Genomic DNA, 22,125 nt, shown 5'->3' with positions numbered 1-22,125 from the left:
GGTCAGTGTATTCACATTCAAGTGTTAATAAAATGACATTGACAATGTAATTTCTCTATCTGTAAAACTTGTCTCCCTGGACTAAATTTTTCCTTAATTGGAATGTCTTTAAAGAACTCAACTAATAATAATAATAATAAAAGTGTACAGGTCTAACTTTAAGGCAATGAAATTGACTGAAGGTTCAGGGCTGAATTATTCAGGGGGGGTTCAAGCCCGCATCTTCTTTATTTCAGGTTATCTTCAAGTTGTGAATGCACACTATTAACTTCAACTCTTCCAAATTGTCAAGGAATGGTTTAGGAAACAGCCTGTTCAGAACACAGGATATAAGAAACTTTCAAAAATAAAATGTTAAATCCAAACCAAAGGTCACTTAGTCCAATCTGCCAACCAAAATCTAAATAGTGCTTCAAAACCTCTAGTGGCAGGGAATTAATAATCTCACAGAGAAACAAGTCAGAGCGCTCTCTAAGAACTAGCAGCCTGAAAACAATGAAATAATCTATCTCTTTCTTTGACATACCAGCCATTCAAATATTTGAAGACAACTATCATATCTTTCATAATTCTCTTCATAACCAAGATAAATATCTCCACTTAATTTCATGTATCATGCCATACACACTGGTCATCATTTTCATTTGCCTCCACTTGATAAATTAAAATTTGTCAAAGTCTTTTAATACAAGAATGAGATCTTATAATAATGCAAGTTAGATCTCCAGATAAGCTCTAACTAGTATAAAATACAATGGTGTTATTACCTGCCTTCTTTAAGATGCTATATCACAACTAATGATTCAACATGTATTAGCTACTAAATAATAAATAATTAATTTTCTTTTCCTCCTTCCTTCAGCCCCACCTTATAGACCAATTCCAAGGACACTGGGGACTACTAAAGCTTATCTCCTTCCTGTCTCAGGGTAAGATTGGGCAGGAAAAAAGGAAGAGGTCATGGAATGATGAGGTCATGCTTAGGATGAGGGGTCCCTTGAGAATATGACTGGCTTGCAAGCAATGTTAAATAGAAAAAAATTGCAAAATTTTGAAACCAAGCAAAGCCTTAAAGGCATTCTTCTAATCTTTCATTTTCTCTCCAGCAAAGAATATAGTTTTGTATATTTCATTTAAAGTTGATTAAGTCCATAGGCAGAAAAAATAAATATTTGTTTTTATTTAAACAGTTTTTTCAGTGTCCAGGACTAGCTACCCATTCAGGTGAATATAAATATTTTGTGTGTTCTCATGGTATTTTCTACATGTTAACTGATGTTTCTAGCCATAGAGGGGTTTGCTGGAAACTCTCCTTAAATCTTATAGTTGTTTCTTTCAGCAATTAATTTTTTTTTTTAATTCTAGGTTAGAAACTAACACTAATTTCGGTTAATAATTCACACTCAACCTTTTCCAAAATAACTAACCTATTAGACCAAATCTTATTGGACAATCACAATAATTAATAACTTAAAAAAGAGATTTATTTTGGAGGCAGAATAAAAATGCAACAGAAAAAAATTGTATAATTTAATCTTCAAAAGAAAAGGCTGAGGTAGTACTCAAAAATTACAACTATTGTTTAGTCAAGAGTTCTATATTGCTTTATTTTTATAATGTTTCTATGCTTCAATAAAGTATTACTAAAAAAGGTTAAAGAATCATGTCTTGACACAATTTTAATAATACTGAAAATTATATTATGGAAAAAGTTCAAGGGGATGACTAGAGGCCTTGTACAAATAGGTTAAAACCATCTTCCTCCTCTGGGTCCCAAACATCCTTATAAACACTAAATAATCTGGACAGCCAGTAATGCTAATTCTTCCAGAAGATTCCCAAATTTCTCATCTTTGCGCTTCTTAAAATCCTATATTTTGCTTAAAAAGTTCCCATCTAATAACTTTATTGGTGAACTACATTTCCATTGCAGAGAATCTCAAAAGCCACCTCAGCTATCAGATCTGAACCTTAGGACTAGAAGTGACTTTTCCTCATCTTGATACGTATAGCACTTGGTTCTCCTCTTATGATGATTGCTTTTTTGCTTTGTGTAATGGCTGTTGATGTATGTGTTTTACAGGCCTTTCCCAAATGTAAGTGTCTCAAGGGTAGGCCCTTTATCTTGGACTCATAGAGATTAGGCTCTGGGGATCAGAAATAGCTTTCCAGAGATGCTCGGTTCATTAAGTGGAAGATCCTAGTGTCCTTATGAACTCTGTGATTCTTCCTTTATGCAAAGCCACACAGAGTTTTTTGTTGATCTACCTCATCTGAGAACCTATTATTAATATGTTATCATAAATTCCAACTTGGTATTTATTATGCCTTTACAGAAGTCCCATTTTGCAATCTTATAATGAAAAATCAAATCTAAATTATCTGCTATAACTGTTAAGGAAAGCTATATTCATCAAAGGCCAATTCCTAACTATGCAAACATTACTTACATTATTCATAATTTTGAAATAATAAAACATGGCATTCTCTTTTCCCTATACCAAGTGAAATTTGTCATGTTACATGTTGGAGAGAAATTTTTGAAAAATTAAAAGCTCACAGCTAAATTGTCTTCAGTTTGTATATTCAAACATAAACATAAATATCCTGACATAAGATCAGTATTTATTAGACACTTCGGTAATGTTAATAATGATTGAAATGATGAAAGAATATTCAGGGACTTAGAAGCTTAATTTTTGCATGTAGCCTTTAAATTGTCTATAAGGTTTATTTATATTTAATTATTTTGTAAATCCTTTATAACTCTTATATTTATTTAATTTGAACGAAACCCTTTGAAGAAGTCCCGATTTTGTAAAAGGAACTAAGGCCTCTAGGGGTTAAGCAATTTGCCCATAGTAATAGAGACAGTAAACAGAAGGGCCAAGATTGAACTCGGTGTGACTGAGTTCTTAACCACAACAATAGCAAAAGAAGGAACTTCCTATAGAGTCTTTGAACCCACACATGTATAGTCTTCCCTATCAACACTCCTCTGAGTAGTACATTTCTTACAATTGATAAACCTATATTGACACATAATAATTATTTAAAGCCCATAGTTTACATTAGGGTTCACTCCTGGTATTCTACATTGTGTGGGTCTGGACAATGTATAATGACATGTATCTATCATTATAATATCATACAGAATATTTTCACTGCCCTAAAATCTTATGTGTTCTGCCTATGGTGTTTTTAAATTCAAATTCCACTTGTTCATTATGGATATATAGGGAAAGTATTAACTTTTGAATATTAATCTTGCAGCCTACAACCTTACTAAAATTATTTATTAGTTCCAAGAGTTTTTTGGTTAATTATTTAGGATTTCTTTTTGAGCAGATAATCATATCATCTGTGAACAGACGGTTTTATTTCTTCCTTTCTAATCTATAAACTTTTTATTTCCTTTCCTTGTCTTATTGCATTAGCTATCATTTCCAGTACAATGTTGAAAAGGAGTAGTAAGAGGGAGCATTCTTGTCTCATTTCTGATCCAAGTAGGAAAGCTTTGAGTTTCTTACCATTAAGTATGATTTTAACTATAGGTATTTTGTAGATATTCTTTATCCTGTTAAGACAGTTCCCCTGTATTCGTAGCCACTTTTGAAAATCTTCCTTTAATTCTTTCATGTACCACTACCTAACTCTTTCTCCACAACTCCAACAAAACTGACCTTGGCAAGATCATCCAAAAGGCACATGTAGTCAATGCAAATGTTTATCTTAGTCAGCTTCTCTACAGTATTTGACAGTGCTGATTTAAAACATTATTTACCCTTAACTTCTGGAATGCTATGCTTTTTTGATTTATCTCTCTCTCTCTTTTTTTCCTTATAGAGTTTATTTGAGCCAAGACTGATGACAATTTCTGGGAAGCAAGATCTAAAATGTTCCCTCCTGGTTACTCTTCTATCTCTCTGTCCATTCCTTCTCAGACCCTCTAAAGAATCAACTTTCTCTACCTACTGCTTAATTATTGATGAACCACTTATCGGTTTCCATTTCTTGGTCATCTCATTGTTTCAGGAGTTTTTTTTTTTTTTTTTTTTTTTTTTGCTTCCAGGAGGAGCCATACATTCCTTGAGTATTGATACTATCCATACAATTAAGACTTAGAAATCTATGTTTGAATTCTTAAATAATATCTAGAAAATTCTTTGAATTCAATATTTGAAATACTTAACTCAATTTCTGCCTCCTCATCCAGTGTATCCTCAATTCGCACTATCTCAGTAAATGGCACCCGGTTGCTCAGGTCAGAAACTGAGGATGGATCTTTTTTAATTTTCATTTTCTCCAGAATCCTTTTATCAATAACCCTGTAAGCCACCAATAATTTACTGTATCCTTTAAATACATATTGATTCTCTCCTTTCCATTCCCTTTGTTACTATGACCAAGGCCAATATCATCATGTCTAACCTGGTCTTCCACGGTAGCCTTAAAATTATCTCCTTGCCCTAATTTGTTTTCCATAGTCCAAAGACAGTGATCTTCTCCACTGCTCTTAGTATAAAGTCCAAATTCCTTAAAATATTATGCAAGACTGCAGAACCTGCTACCATCACCATCTCCAGACTTATTGCTGGCTACCACGTCTCTTTTAAGTTCTAGCCACACCGAATTTTTTCAGCTCATAAAATTGACTTTTCTCATCTCCTGGCTTTTCTAAAATTATTTCCTCTGTCTTGAATACTTTTGTATTTCTGTCTGCTAGAATGAAATTATCTTTTAGAATTATTTCAAGATTTTTTTTTTCAAATAGGCATGCATTTCCTGACACCTAGCTTAAGATAGAAAACCTGCACTGTAGTATTATGACTCCATATACTTCTATCAGAACACCTATAATATCTATCTATCTATCTATCTATCTATCTATCTATCTATCTGTTTTCCTATCTGGACAGTAATTTCTGTAAATCTGTTTATCATTGCATCCCATTATTTACATAACCGTTAGTAAGTACTCAATAAATATTTAAGAATCAAAAAACTAAGATTTTATTATTTAAAAAAGTCAATCACATATTTTGTTCTCTTTGGTTGGATTAATAAACTATGTATTTGAGTTGTAAAAGTTTATATTTATTATTAGTTTACTGGATTATTCTGATAGCATATGGAGAATTATGTCATGAAACCTGGACAGTTTAATAATTCCCCAAATTTTCATATATGCACTCTAGAGTATTCACTGGTAATAGAAATTGGCTCCAAAGTACACAGTGCCATTCAGGAATGTGAGGAAGTAATTGGAAAGTAATTTGGGGATTATCCACATGGTGATTTTTCTACAAGTCCCCAGGAGAAGGAAGCAGTGTCCAATGCATATCTTTGCAAACCCTGGTTAATCTGGCTGATGTTGTCAAAACTGAAGATGTGAAGTGCTTTTTTTTTTTCCTTTCCTTTGCTCAGAGAAACATTTTCTTATTGTCTTGTGTAGATAACAGAAATCAATCTTAATAACATTAAGAGTCTGAGAACATTAAGCGTGGAGATATGTCTCTATAAAGAGAATGTGTATGGGAGAGACAGAGAAGGAGACAGGGAGGGAGAGAGAGAGAGAGAGAAACAGAAGTAAAAGATGGATACTAAAGTATATAGACAGATCAAGAATTAAGTAAAAAAAAAAAAAAGCGATGTTGTCTAGCAAATAAAGTTCACAAATCTGAGCAAGTCATTATCTCCAAACTTCCACACATAATAAAGGAATGTAAGTGACGTAAGGATTGATTGTAAATGTGGTAAAGTGTTTTCTGCTTATTGGACATTGGATGCTTTGAAAGAAAAGAATAATAGTACAAAACTGGATGAAAATCTATTTTGAAATAAGTAGCATCAAGAAGTTAAAAACAAAGCTACTATAAAGTAATGAGGTTTGAGGTAAAATCAGGAAGTAATTTTTTATCTCTAAGTATAGAATGATTTGAAATTCTCCTTTCCAGATGTACTGCAATAAAAAGAGTACATGTTTGATTGTAGAATAAACAGAGCAAAAATAATTTTTAATTGGGATCAAAACAACTTATTCTAAGCAAATACTGACAAGATTATTTTCTTTCCTTTGGAAATTAAAAATGAGGATACGTACAACTTCATATAATTTCCAAATTCATATCGTTCAAAAGGTTACAAGAAAATAGGCACATCTCTATCTTTGGGGAGGCCACGTGGAACTAAACTATAGCAATGATGACAGAAAAGACAAAAATCGATCTTTTGTCTTTTAAAATATTACATGAAAATACCTACAGCTTATGGGGTTTTGTTTTTATAAAATTCTAGTATGTTCTGTGCTTTCATAACATTTACTACCTAACAGCAGAAAAACAGCATCAAAAGAGTCCCAGTAAAGTAGTAGATTTTTAAAACTAAAAGGCAGGATCGTCTTTAAGGATCTAATGTGTTTTGCTTACTATGTCTCAATTATTAGTTTTAAAAATGCAAAACAAACAAACAAAAATAAAGTAGCTAGATATTAAAGGCACCACTACTGTTTTTATTCAATAAATACTCAGTATTCCCTTATAATATGCAAAAAAACATGGAGCTGAGAAAGAGGTAGTAGAATGGCAAATAAGATAATATGTCTCTCCTAAAGAGCTATTTAGCCTAAAACCATATTTGATTTTCCACTGATTTTCTCGTCTTTAAAAAAAATTATTTTATAATACAGAAAAGTTGTATTTAAGAAATTATGGACATTTTAAATTGTTAGGGCATTTGTTTTCTATTACTTTAATCTTATAAAACCAAAACAATAAATCAGAATTGGCATAACAAATATGCTACTCTAAATGGTAAAGCAAATGTAAACTGAACATATTTCTTAAATATTCTTCATGGAGAATGAAGTTGCTCGAAATATATCATGAAACCATATAGCTTAAGATAATGTTATATAACCACCCATATCTGAACATAGGAAGTATTTTAATGACATATAATAATAAATCTGAGTGAAAATTTGATTTCCCAAAGTCTCATATAAATACATAGAATATTGCCATGTGTTTAGTTTTTAAAGTGTTGCTGCTAATGGAATCATTTTTGTGATAAAATTATGACTATGGAATTATTTAAAAATATAGCCTGAAGTATTTAAGTATTTATTTTAAAATTCTATGAAGATACTAGTTTTATAATTATTTAAATACATTTACCTCTTCAATTATAGATTTGGCTTTTACAAAGTAGCAACAAAAAACATTATATACTACAAATCTAAGTTTCTGCCAATTTGGGGTTAGTGGGCTTAAAATATAACACTAAAGTTTTATTCTATTCATACAGTCTCGTTAGAAAGATTCATGACTGTAATTTTCTCCAGAGATATAGACTTTCTTAAGGATATGATTCTCACATAACTGTATGTATCTAGAGACTGGGTCAAAGTGATTACAAGTTATAGATTCATATCTATGCACTGTATCAAATTCCCTAAAATAGCAGTGACTTAATAAAAGCCTTAAAAGAGAATTTTGAAATGAATTAAATGAACAAGGTAACTTTAGACAATAACATAATTAACTTTTTCAGATATAATACATTCATACTAATGTAATATGAAAATATGAGAAAAAGACATTTAAAAAATAAAGCACACTAAAATCTAATAGCTAGGGGCCAAAATTGAAGTTAAAAGTTTTATTTATTTTTTCCATTCATTCAACCAATAGTTATTTGGTTCTTACTATGCATAAAGATACTTGCTATGGATACTACTACTTCTTCAAAGTTGTCTTTCAAAAGTCATAGACATCTCAAGTTTTCCAGGGCTTTTGCTAGCTGACAGAACTTTAATCAAAAACATGTCTAGTTTTCCTGTATGGAACAGATATAGTCCACTTCTTCTTCTTCGTACTGATGTGAAAAAAATGTAGAAATCCCTTCAATTTTAATCATGGTATTACCTTTAATCAGAGAGAAAAATCTCTCTACAAGTTTACATAGCGCCTTATTATTTAAAGTACAGCTATTTTAGTAATGGAGAACTATTTGGAAATTATGGAAGTTACCCTGAATCCATAACTATACATGCCAATGAACTACTTCAAAGATTAAAGATAATATATTTTGAAGTGTGATCAATGACTAATCAGTATTTGCTAAGCAAAATTTTTGAGATGGCTTTGAAGAACAATGCAACTGGAATATTATCTTCTTTAATGTACTTATAGTCTTAGAAAAGTAATGATTAGTACAGCTAAAAAGTGCTGATGAATATAAGTCACTAGAATAAGTTCTATTGTATTTAGAGTGACTAATTTGAATAAATTGACTTAGGAATTATTTTCCAGTGAAAATAAAAATTTAAATGTATATTAATATTAGAGAGATAAGAAATGTATTATATACTAGTATAGTACTTATAGTGACTTTATAGTGTTAATCACTAAAACATATTTTTAAATAATTTATTGAGAACACCACAAATAAAAATATAATTTAAATATAATATAGAAATGATAAAATGGAGAATAAACTAATTAGCAATGGATAGCAATCTTATACAGAAAGAATATCCATAATACTCCACCGCCAAACTTGTCAGTCACTCATGAAAACAAAGAGGATTACTATTGAAATGCTTAAATCTTGCACTTACCAACCTCCACAACACTAGAACAGTTGGGGCCTGTGAAGCCATCTGGACACTCACAGGAAAAGGAATCTTCAGACAACCCCGACAAACAGATACCTCCATTTTCACATGGATTGGGATCACAAATATCACCTGAGGAATAAAAAGATAGATATTGACTTTTATTTTTTTTGTCTTAGGCACTAAAATGTAATATTTAATATATTCCACTCATCTTCTTTAGTAAAGTCACCATATTATTTTGATTTACAGATAAGTTATGCAAGATCCATTTCGAATCATGTGCTTTTAAGAGAGATGGTATGTAACGTGGTAAAAACTAAACTTTATAATTCAAACAATGCATGCTGAATTGCATACTAAAATCTATTAAATTAGTTTGAGGTTCTTTCATTACATGTAAATGAAATATTCTCTAATTGTTAAAGATTAACTGAAATATTGGTGGCAAACTGGTTTATTAATTACTCCGATAAATAAAGGTTCTATATCCACATGCTTTACTCTATAACTTTGTAGTTCACCTCTTCTCACTAAAGGATGGGATTTATTTCTGGATTCCTAAAAATTTGGGCTTGTCAATGTGGTTTACATTGGCCAAAAAGATATTAGCAGACTTGAAGCCAGGGAAGGTTTGAAGAAGCACTTGAGTATTCTTATTTCTTCTCTTGGAACTCTGTCAAGTCATGAGAATAATTTCACACTAGCTTGCTTAAGAGAAGCGAGAGAAACATGGAAGGGTGAGAGAGAAACTACTACTGAGAAATAAGTTGTGTCATAACAAAGACCTAATATTTGTGACCTCAGTTTGGGCACTGAGTAGCAGATGGAATCTAAAAAGGCACTGAGAGAATGGCTACAGGAGGCTAGAAAAATGACTATCTATGTTATGTAAAAAGAGAGAGTAATTATTAGTAAAGCTTTCATCTGTAAAAACTTTGATAAAAGAAACTGTACCTAATGAACTAATATGAGTAATGAGAATTCCGAGCAGAATGTTAAAGTGTCAGCTGGCTCTTAATACCTGTGTTTGATAAGGTACTACAAGAAAGAGAGGAGCTAAATAGAAAACTAATGAGTCTGAAAGTATAGAAAAGAAATATAGAGGGGCTAGGACTTGTAATAAAAAATAAAACTATTTCTCAACTCCAGCCTCTCAAACCAGTGAAAGATCAAATCTAGAGCTTTGTCAGAAAGACACGGCCTCAACATAAATATCAAATCAAAGATGTGGCTATAAGAACCTTTGCAAAAACACTTCAAATCATTCAGGTGTAGCCTGAAAGACCCTCTCAGTTAAATAAAAGGGTTTCTAAAAATCTTAAGGATATTATCCCTGAGTAGCCTGACATACCCAAAGTAGCACTGATTAAGTCTTGAGTGAAAAGCAGGTTCCAGACAGAGCCATGGCTGTAGCTTTATTGTGCATAAAGGATGTAGGTCAGATTTAGAAAAGAGCATATAGTTTTTAAGGTAGCTTTATAGGTGAATGTGCTACCTCCTAGATTAAGAGAATAAGACTTTTCAAAAATTAGAAAAGCATCTGTGCCACTACTCCCTATTCCTTTGTATTTCTTAAGAATTTTATTTCCTTCTAGGAGCTTTCCCATGAATTATTTAATCTCTTTTCTATACTACTTTAATATTTTAGAAAAATGAAAATAGAGGTTAAGATTTTTTGTCAAATTAATAAAGCAAGTCATTAGCTATACTACATATATACTACAAATGAAAATACTACATTAGAACTGGAACTGATATTATAAAAGAAAATCATAGAACAAGTGAATAAATGAATGAACAAATGAATATGTTTTGAGAATACCACAGACCATGGAGTATTTGTTTGGGAATGGCTGAGAAAGTATAAATATGTCTGAAAAAGGGAAATTAAAAAGTAACATTGTAATTTATAAGATAAAGAGCCAATGAATGTTTTTAACATGTATTTTAAAGTTTGACATGGTCACATGTATAGTTTAAGAAGAGTATCATGGCAGCATTCTATGGAGAGCATTTAAATGAGGAGGCTGATGACTAATAAAGATACTTCCATACATTTTCTGTCTATCTCTTTACATATTTAGCTAACTAGCCACTCAGCTATCACTCCATTTATCCATTCATTTGCCTATCTATCCTTGAATTCTTTGAATACCTATTTTGTGGTAGACACTTAAGTAGGTACTTAAGACATACAGAACTAAAAACAGTCTTTACCATGAAGTACAGAGTCTACTACTATAAAAAAGCAATAACAATTATAGCACATAGTGATACAAACTATGATTAGTATACATTATCCAAATTGTAGGGTCAATGGAGACTTCTAAAAGGATTCAGTGCTGTCAGGTGATGAAGAAGAGGGGGTATATGCTCAACATTCTAGGCAAAGAGAATAATACACATGAAGGGAAAAGACCATGGCTCATTCAAGGAATTTTGAGTAGGCCACTATAATTAGAGCACAGATGTGTATAAGTAATAGAGAGAAATAAGCTCAGAAAGGTAGATGGTCGTATAAGTAAAGACTTCATATGCAGTGACAAAAATTTATCTTTAAGCTTTGGAAAATCGTAAGAGAACTTTATGCAAGTATGTGGTCACATCTGTGTTTTGGAATGATGACTCAGGCAGTATCGTGCTGGATCAAATGAAGGAATCAAGGCTGAGGGATAAAGGAGTAAACATTAATCTTTGATGTAGTCTCAGCAAAAAAAAGGATGAGATCTTCTTAACTTTCCTTAGAGGTAGCTATGGACAGGGAAAGCAATGGAGACACCAATTTAATCCCAATCCAGTTAATAAATACTAGGTAATGAAATAAGAAATGAGAGTTCCCCCAAATGACTACCGCCCCTTCCCCCAGATGATTAATCTATTAACAAAAGCATTATTGTTGACATTTTATAAAAGACTCAATCACCAGTTTAAAGGTGAGATTATGCCTCTCCACCTTTGGCATGAGCAAAGCAGCACAGTGGTGTACACTGTCATCCCCGCACTATGTACATTGCATAAAGATGAGTATTAATGTCCCCAAAATTCTTGATGAGGTGTCAGTCATAATTCTGTGTATTTTCAGTCTACAGATAGAGAAGTCTACATTTCCCAGATCAGGATCGGTTGTTGCAGTGATATCACCAGATCAAGATACATGTAGCTGTTTTTGTTGCTTTATTTAAACTGACAGAAGCATTGTCTACAGGAGCAAGGCAAGGCATGGACAGAATCCTGAGGTTCTCAAGTATACAGGCCATGTTTATATACTTATCCAAAATCAAGAACCTCTCACTCCTACAATCAAGTTCCTGTATGGTTTATTAACTGATGTTACCTTGCAGCCCAGATATACCCAGGGACACAAGAGGCCAGAATGTCTGGTTTCTTTGATTATCCTATTATTATGGGGAGTTTTGGTGTTTTAGGAAATCTTTCTTTGTACATTACTGCCTTTTCTAGGTGATAATACTTAATCTGATCAGCTTTCTACCAGGTGTATATGCCAGTCATATGATGCTTCTTGTGGTCAAAATGAGACAAGATAAACTGTTTACCTCTAATTCTAACTTGTAGATACCAGCTCATTTAGCTGACCTGTTTTTTTCTCTTGTCCTTGTACTTTTTGTTCTTTTTTTCCTAATGTCTACTTATTTCTAATACATAATATACTTGTGAAAACTCATCTTAGATTTTATCCCCACTATTGATATTTACTGTGTCTTTTTGAAAGTTGAAAAGAGTTAATAGATTTGACCAAAATGTACAAGGTAGAATTAAGATGACACTGTGACCAAATTAATGTGTGGGTTGAGGGAGAGCAAAAACTCTAGTTTGATTTCTAGAGCTCCTGCCTGGATGATTGAGTGGCCATCTTTCATAAGAAAATATAATGGGTTTAGTTGTAAAGAAATGATGGTGTTTGAGAAGTTTGTAGAATATGCAAAATGAAAACATCCCATAAAGCTATTGAATAAGCATATATAAAATTGGAGAGGTTTTGCTACAACATGAATGGTTAAATATGCACATGGAAACTATATTTCAGTGAGAATCTTCAAAGGGAGGCAGAGATGAAGAAGAGAGGGATGGAGAGAGGAGCAGACAGGAAAGAAGAGGAGAGATCCTTGGGCATATGAACAAATAAATGAGGGAAAAAAGGAAGATTCTTCAAAGAGGAAAAAAAGGAAATCAGTGTTAGGCCTTTTCCATTCCAGTATAAATAATTTATTCACTTAGAATTTAGTTACGTTGAGATCTGCCTGAGATTACAACAAAGGCCCCCACATGTACCTCTTTTAGATGAACAGTGTCAACAGAAAACAGATACGGCGGAGGGTAGACAACGAAAGTCTAACAAACATAATTAGTGTTATTATAGGCTATGTTTGAAATATGTTTCCCCATACTTAAATAGCAATAACATCCCTGAGTCAGATGGGTTCTCCATGAAGTAAATGCTGAAACAAAGGTAAGAATGTAAGAAGTTTATGACGAAAAAAAAAAAAAAAGAGAGAGAGAGAGAGAGAGAGAGAGAGAGAGAGAGAAAGTAGTATGTTGCAAAGTAGTTCCTATAAAAGATAAATTGAGCAGGAAGCACGAATGGACAGAAAAAACTTCACCTTTTGATGCACATCTGACATTTGTGAAAAGAAATGTGGTAGGGGTGGTAGAAGGAAAATTGAGCAGGTGAGCTTCAGTTTGTAATGCAGACTTTACAAAATCTGAGCCAATCCATCCGGGAGCTCCAAGTAAAGACGACTCTTTAAAGGAATCCTCCAAAGACAGAAATGGCCAGGCACTAGTGTCTTTACTGTATTCAGTCACTGGCTGGCAGAGGCCCAAGTACGGTGAGGCTCTAAAGCCACAGAAGGGTGCTGGAGGCTAACTCTTTGCAGCTTGTTCCTTCTTATAGGGAGATTTGAACCACTCACTTCCATGGGTGCCACAGTTCCCTTTCACTCTCCAAACTGTCCTGGTTTGGATGTTACATACCCATTATTTTCTCTACACACCCATTAGGGTACAGATGAAGGCCGATATCTTAAGTAGAAATAAACGCTCTCTGGCTGGAATCTCAAGTACAACTAAATGCACTGTAGAGATTTCTAATTCCCTGTTATTTCAATTAATCTGAGAAAGCATCAACTCAGGTAACATACTGATAAAATACAACAGACTCCTGGACTTCAAATCAGTGTTTTTCGCCTGTTTGTTTGTTTCCAGGTAGATATGTTGGTAGTCTTTTAAAAGTAAGATGGCAACCAGTACAAGAAGGCAGGCTCAATAAAGGAAAATAGGACAATACACGATTTCATGATCCTTTATCCCACTGTCAGCAGGCTCCTAAAATATACCTCTGCATATTGTAAATTATAAATTGTGTGTAGTGTTATACCTTGATGCTTCTTGGCTGGCTGGCCTCACCTGCTTTAGATTAGGACAGATGTGTTTAATTTGAATCTAACTATGTTTTATGATTCCATCTGCAGTTTATGGCAGACTCAGGCAAATTAAGCTGATGCCGATTCGCCTTTTGGCAATAGAATAAAGCAATCATTTTTCCCAGGGGCAAAAAATCATTGCAGGCTAAATTTAACTTCCTGTTTGCCTGCTTTCCTCTCTACCCTCTCTCAGCCACACACACTCTCTCTAGTTCTGCTCAGACTGGGATCATCTCGTCTGTGTTCAGTGTTCACTTCCTTCTCCCCTCGGACACACCACTTGTTGCCAGTCACCTCCTATTCAAGGTCATTCAGGGTCTTATACATTATCAATTTTCAATCCATGACCTTTTAACCTAGATAGCAAAGTGTGTAGGCAAGTATGAAATACTGTGCAGCACTGCTAAAGACAATGCATAAAAAACACCTAAAAATCTAAAATCTGGACATCTGTACCTTTAGGCTTCTGGTTGTATTTTTTCTGTGAGCTTAGTATACAGCTACGCAACTTCTAATGCCAGGTAGAGGAGAAAATTCTATGTTGATACTACTCTGGGAATCAAATGGACAGGATAGTTAATTTCTCTCATTGATATTTTAACTCTCAATAGTTTATGTGTTCAGTTTTTTTTTATATATGTTAGTGCCTATGTCCAGTTCACAGATTAGAGAATCACTAATCCACTCATCACACACTAATAATCCAGGCAGCACATTAAACACCAGGAATACAGCCTAAACTAAGACTCATATTCTTGCACTATTAGAATTCATATTACAGTGGAGGGGTGCATAATGAAAAACTTGCAAATTAATAAGCAAGGTAATGCTCACTGTAAAAAAAGCTATTGGGAACTGGGGGAGGAGGGAAAAAAAGATAATGAGAAAGGTAGGAAATAAATGAGTTGATGCTTTCTCAGATTAATAAATAGTCAAGGAAGACTTCTCTGAGGAGGAGTCAAGAGCTAAAAGCTGAAGGATGAACATGAGGCAGTCACATAAAAACCTGAGGAAGAGCCTTCTAGCCAGAAGGAACGGCAAGTATGTATCACTAGGCAGGAGAGTGATGAATTTAAGAAGTGGGAAGGCTAGTGCATCTGGAAAACAGTAACAAAATGTCACTAAATGTTTTTGTTATCAACATTCACGTATTTACATAGTAATGTAAATATATTAATAATTTATTTGGATGAATGCATGCCTCTTCATTATCTGTCCCTTCAGCAAGGCTAGAAGCCATCTAGAATATGTTCGTGCCCTCCTCCCTGCTCTCTATTTCTGTAAAAAATGCTGTATACAGATATAAAATGAAAAATAAAAAAGTGGTAACATATTACCCAAACATGCTATTCCACTAACACAAGGTATTATTTAGTTCTTCAATATCACCACACACTAAATGTGAAGGATATTACAATACACAATTATACGAAGAAAAGTAAAATACAAAGACTATTTAAACTCATGTCCCACAACCATGGCAACGCAGGTCTGTGTATTAGAATCACATTTTCAGTTCACTGATCTCCCATTGAACTTGGCAGCTATACTCTTTATCATTTCATTTAAAAACTGAAAGAAAATTAAAACTTTGTCTTCAATTTCACATGTTAAAATTTGAACCAACCAATAAACAAAGTAGTTGGGAAAATGAGTCAATTCTTGTACGCAGATGAGCAATAACTCTAGTTAAAATGAGATAAAGTTCATGAGAATCAGCACACTCAACCTGGTAAAACTAAGACAAAATGTTAGCACTGTTAAGACTTATTGTTGATGAAATTGTGTAGAACAAAATAAATGTCACTTTTTGAATGAACAATGAGCCTCTCAATTTACTTTGATGTCTCTTGAGAGATCATTTGTATTGACATAGAAATTTCATTTGCTGTACATTCTAATGAGTTTGATGCATAAATTTTGATTTCTTTCAAAAATTAAAGTTTTGAGTGTCAATTTCAATTTTTTAAAAAAGTTAAAATGGTTTGATTTTATTGTTAGCTTCATATGCGCTTTAAAAATAAATGCTACTTGATATTTTAGATAATCTCACAATAAAGAGGAGAGGAGGGAATAAGATAAAATGCCAGTGATAGGATCTGCCATTTTATTGGAAAATCATTGGTCATGCTTGTAGTAAACGACTATCCAATTCTACACTTTGGTATTCAAAGACAAAAATCTAATGAATGAACTAAGAAACTTTTTAGATTCACTTAGAGCTACACTAATGCTCATTTAAAATGGGGTGTCTCTCCATTGTTAACCAGTGGTTTAGCCATTATTTTTGAGGACTTTTTAAAAATAACTTTTCTTAAGATAACTTTTTAAATGCTAAGGAGTACTTAAAGAGAATTAGAAAATCAGTAATAATTATTGAGTGTTGACTATTTGAATTTTCTATTCTTTAACACACAGCTTCAAACAAGGCTAACTGCATGAAAAGACAAAAATATTTTGGGCTCTACATTTTGACAGAAAATCTTTTGGCATATTTTGTATTTTAAAACACTCTGGAGAGTCCCTTAAAATAACAACATCTAGAGTTTTTAGAATTGAAAGGGGCATTAGAGATGATCTAACCCAGTGATTCTCAAACTTTGCTGTATGGTAGAATCACAGGGGAGCTTTTCAAGTTCCTTATGCCCAATTTAATTAAATCAGAAACACTGGGGGTAGATCAGCCTACAATGTTTTCTTAAAGTTTATTCGAAGATTTGAATTTATTAAAGAAAAAGGAAAATGAATAGGAGAAAGTAGAGAATGTAAGAAAGGAAGGAGGAAGAGCAAAAGCAATAAAGTTTGTATTTTTTTTTCTTGCCTTCAATTGAGAAGCAGGCAAATGAGGAAAGATATTTACTTGACTAGCTTTCTTTGTTCATATACTGTAAGTTAGTTGTGAAATATAATTTGCAAAAAGTTAGAATTAGCAAATTGAAAATAAAGACAGACAGTATGTAAGGGAAAAAAGAATAGATATCACTTAGTAATAACATATATATATATAGAATTCCTATAAAATAAGTAGCTGAAATTTTATGTTACCAGAAAATTTAAACCATACAGCTCCAAAATACATTTTTACTATATTATTTCTACTTATTAAAAATATCCATCTAGTCATTAGTTAATATTTATTAAAGCCCATCTATGTGTCATTAAAAGTGACAATTGCTACACACATTATGAGGCCCATGATAAGACGATTACCTATTCTCTAGAGTCTAACAAAAAGCACAAAAGAACACATAGAGGTAGTTATCACTGCATGATAATTCTACCAGAAAGGAAATACCTGGTAAACAGAGTGGGACACCAAATCCAGAACTGTGAGTTAGGATGCCTTCTCAAAGCAAATGACCTCCAATTCAAGACCGAAGGATTAGTGGAACCAGCCAGGCAATGAGGTGGGGCAGAGATTCAAGACAGAGGGAAAAGCATGTGCAAATGCAAGGAGCAGGGCCAGCATGTGTTTAAGAAATATAATAAAAATCACCTTAGGAAGCGAGACGAGAATAAACAGAAATAGCAACAAGTGAGACTGAAGACTAGACAGTGGCCAGGATATGCAGTACCTTCAAGACACTTGTAAGGAGTCTGGGCATTCCTGAGTATACAGGATAGCCATATAAGAGTGTTAAGCAGAAGAGTGACTGATTTCAACTACTGGGTAATACACTTTGGCTGCAGTGTGAAGGATAGATTATAAGGAGGCAAAATCTAAGTGTAACTGACCAGTTAGTTAGAAAGTGGCACAGGTTATTCTGACATGAGGGAATGCTGGCTTGGATTAGAATATTAACAAGGAAAATAGAGAGAAGTAGACTCCAAAAGATATACTGAGAGAAAAGGGTACAAGTATAATGTGATGGTTGGAAGGAGAGAGAACTAAGACTAAAACACACAAATCAATGAAAAGCTCTGCCTTTCATTTTGAAAGAAAACATGGTCTAAGGAACAATCTGGGGGGTGGTGGTAAAAGGAGGTGATGAATTCTATTTTGGAAATGTTTGAACCAATGTGCCTATAGCCATCCACATGGAGATATTCAGTGAGAAGTTGATTTTATGGATTTGATCCTGAGGAGAAAGATTCAGGTTGAAGACAAAGAAATTAGCATGGAAGTTTTTTTTCTTTTTTTCTTTTTTTTTTAAATCATGGGACAAAAACAAAAATTCTAAGAAGAGTATTTGGAAAGGTGGAGTTGAAGAAGACACGTGTTCCTACATTGTAAGCACTCTTAAGTTTGGGAGTATTTCACTGTACCAAATTCTCCTCTCTGGCGAAGATAAGTACCTGGCACATAGGCAGTATTATCCAAATAAAATGTTATCCAAATAACACTCATATAGAAGACAGGGGTTGGAAATGTATTTAAAATCTCAGAAACTTGATGGTATTTTGGTACTGATGGGAAGCAACTACTAAAAGAAGCGGTTAAAGATACAACAGAGAGGGGATACTCAGATGGGCAGGGAGTGTGAAAAAAAAATATGAGAGCTGGGTTTCAGAGTAGAATTGGAAGGATCACTTTTGGCGCAAAAAGGAAGACTACCTTAATAGGAAGTTCGAGCTTGGATGCCTGGATGCTTTTAGATGTCATTATGCAAATAAAAGAAGTTTGCATCTAGTGTTTTCTCTGTAGAGTAGGCTGCTGAAAATGCGAGGGGATTAGAGGCCTGTGAAGAGTAAAAGGTAACATGCACCTACAGTAAATATAAGGCTGCAGCCTGAAAAGAAAGAAAGAAAGAGAGAGAGAGAGAGAGAGAGAGAGAGAGAGAGACCGAGAGACAGAGAGAGAGAGAGAGAGAGAAAGAAAAAGAAAGAAAGAGAGAGAGAGAGAGAGAGAGAGAGAGAGAGAGAGAGAGAGAGAGAGAAAGAGAGAAAGAAAGAAAGAAAGAAAGAAAGAAAGAAAGAAGAAAGAAATAAGAAAGAAAGAAGAAAGAAAGAAAGAAAGAAAGAAAAAGAAAAGAAAGAAAGAAAAATATTAAAGGGAAAGAAAGCACAAGGGCCCAGAGTTTTGAGACAAGAACTGATAGTGGCAGCATGTACCCAACCATGTGTTTAGTTAGATGTCAACAGCTAGACATGAAACAGCTAGGCAGAAAGTAGAAGGCAGGATTCAGGTTTGTTCTTTTACCAGATAGGTGCAGTGAGGGTCAACAGAGCAAAAGAGGACGCCTGACCACTTCACATTTTTTAAAAAATACCTGATAACTTATTAAAATTTATGCTCTAAGATTATATTATGAAAAAGATTATAAACCCAGTGAAATGTTCTTTCAGAGTATATTTAAGTTCTTCAGTTGTCAGGAAAGGACAAATTAAAAGATAGAATTTGGCTACTGTATATAAATAATGCAGTAAGTCATGATAGTAACACTTAGTCCATCAATTCTTGTCAAGAACACAAATGCACACTGACTTTATAAAAACAATCAAGTGATACGAAGAAGACAAAATTCAGTGCCATGTCCAACTGTGGAAGTTTCACATTGCCTTCTTATTTAGATCTTACATGAATTCTGCCTTTTCTAAATGTGATGCTTCTCAGTCACAACATAAAAAGAACCTCTAAAGAAAAATAGTCAGAAACAAATCAGCTAAATCAATCAACTATTAAGCATAGTGGCCAAAAGAAAGGACATTTTGTTAATCCCTACATAATCGGTTTTATCAATTTTTTTCAGACAGCAAGAATATGTCATCTTAAAATTATAGAACACATTTGCAAAGTCTAATTTTGTGTTTTACTTAAAGTCTTGTTTAAAAATATCACAATTTAAGACAGCAATATAATGACAGTTTCAATCTTCAGCATGTAAAAACTGAAGGAATATCTTTTCCTGAATTAAGTGCACCCTCAATTACTTATTGTCATGATGTTTAAAGTAGTCAATTGTCACATGGCATTACAGGTTTATATACTATGCCACTGAACCTGACTGTATATATAATCAATTTGGTGAGTGGAGAAAGTAGAAATCACAAAAATTACAAGTAGTCCTCTTTCAACTAAAAATAACCAGTAGACACCTATCTAATTTATGAAATTGCAGTCATATATTAAAAGTCAGATTTAGATCTTAAGTTTTGTAAAAAGTGAATGATTTCATATTCACTTTCTACAGCAATATTTTCACATAGAAGCAACAGTGCTGATTCCAATAATCTCTAAAATTTCAGAATTTATATATTTTTATCCATAGCCAGAACAGTGTTAGGGAGCAGAAACATAAATCACTTTGATAGGCCACTCTCTGAAGACATGCTTACTGATAAACATGACAAAAAATGAGCTGTTTAATTCTTTTAACAAACATAGAACCTGTTATTCATATTTAATGGCCATATGGCCAATGTGTTTTTTTTTTAATGCAAGGAAATTCCTGACAAGAAAAGACAGTTGAGCAATTAACTCAGTGGACATCAAAAATTATGGATGTTTTTGCCATCTTCTTGGTTTTCAACAGATGCCCAGTTATTGCTGTAAACATTTCAATTTGCATCTATATAGGGAACAACCTGATTGTAAGGAGGGAAGCAAAGTGTCCTTTCTTCAGAAGTCCCAGACACCTTAATGAAACTCCATTTAGAATATTAGTGCTTTTATGTTAAAAAGACTGGAGAGATACTTAGGAAGTGGGACTATTTACCCCTCTGGCCTACCAAGTAGAAATGTGACTTACCAGAAGGAAGCCATTAAGCACTGAAAAGGACAACTCTGAGAACTCGAATACATTAAAAAACCTATCGCCTCTATTCTATCAACAGCCTCCATTCTGCTTTGGGTCAGGTACTCTGAGGTTTTACCTTGTATTGACTTTCTGTATTCCCCCTGTCCTCATTTTTGTGTTCATCTGATATTTTCCAGCTCCTTCCCAGTCCCTAAACCAGACTTGACTTAAAAGGGGATGTTTTATGCAGCTCTTACCAAAGCTCAGAACCCAGTATGTTTATCTCTGCTATTACCAAGGCTCTGGCCATGTTTGTCCACTCTTTTGTCAGTTACTTTCAAATAAGGGGAGTATGAGTGTTGTTTATAATAATCTGGGGTATAGGGCTTCAAATTACACAAACTTTTGGGAAACTGTCTGCCTGATGTCCTATCTCTGTTCTGACATAACTATCTCAGTGACTTAACTCTCCTTAGGCCTGAAATCATGTAATCTGTTCCTGAAAATCTTTTTAATATGAATTATCTGCTTGCCCAAATTTCCAAATTTCATGCACCCTTGGATTCTTCTATTCCATTACTTAGCTAATCAGAATATTTTATTAATGAAATGAACTTTTGCAGTAATATTAGTTGATATTTTTTTGTGCTTTAACTATGTGCTAAACATTATACCAAGTATTTTATGAGTATGGTCTTATTTAATCTTCATAACATTTCTATAAGAAACTGCTTATGTCGATAAACTTTATTTTACATACTTACAAATGGAATTTACTAAAACTGCATAATTTACCCAAAGACATAGAAAAATAATTGTAAATTGAGATTCACATAGGCAGCATGGCTTCAGAAATAAGAAACTATGCATATTGGGATGGTTTCCCTTACCTTCAATCTCCTTCACTTTCTCTCTTCACTTCTTCTAGTTCTTTGTCTTAAAGTTCTTTTCATTCTTGGACCAGTGGCCAATTATTTATCATTGTTATAGATCATTCACCTTCTTACCCATTTTATAACTTCACTCTCTTGGATTTATTCTCCATCATTTGCATTTGATCCTCCCTTTATTTAAAGGGGAACAATTCTCTGTTCCAGAATGCAATTAGCATCACTAAGTCTCTTAAAGGATAAATTTTCTCCTACTAGTGTGGACAATGCTTATTATTGCTAAAAAGCAATGGCAGGCATTTAATATCAGGTCAGATACTGGACTAGGCCATATTGCAAAAACATCTTATGTCAATATATTGATTCCTTGATGATCTATTTATTCCCTGTTATATAAATTATTAATTAGATAGGTCTCTGGGGTCTAAATATTATAAAAGGTATCTATCTATTACTCCTAGTTTTACTGGAAAAGTATGTGAATGACTACACTGTAT

At 33.4% G+C, this 22,125-nt stretch overlaps 1 protein-coding gene across 2 annotated transcripts in view; it reads right to left on the bottom strand.

Moving 5' to 3' along the window:
• EDIL3 (EGF like repeats and discoidin domains 3) overlaps positions 1-22,125 on the bottom strand; it is a 371,848-nt gene that overhangs the window by 239,821 nt on the left and 109,902 nt on the right. For both annotated transcript variants that reach the window (XM_036225528.1, XM_016123146.2), the window contains exon 2: positions 8,621-8,749. In XM_036225528.1, coding sequence (XP_036081421.1) covers positions 8,621-8,749 — 129 coding nt within the window. The remainder of the gene's footprint in view (positions 1-8,620; positions 8,750-22,125) is intronic.

The sequence above is a fragment of the Rousettus aegyptiacus genome, unplaced genomic scaffold (assembly GCF_014176215.1).
Source record: "Rousettus aegyptiacus isolate mRouAeg1 unplaced genomic scaffold, mRouAeg1.p scaffold_m13_p_8, whole genome shotgun sequence".
Lineage (NCBI taxonomy): Eukaryota > Metazoa > Chordata > Mammalia > Chiroptera > Pteropodidae > Rousettus > Rousettus aegyptiacus.
Note: the sequence above shows the minus strand (reverse complement) of the source record. Positions and strands in the feature narration are given on the sequence as shown.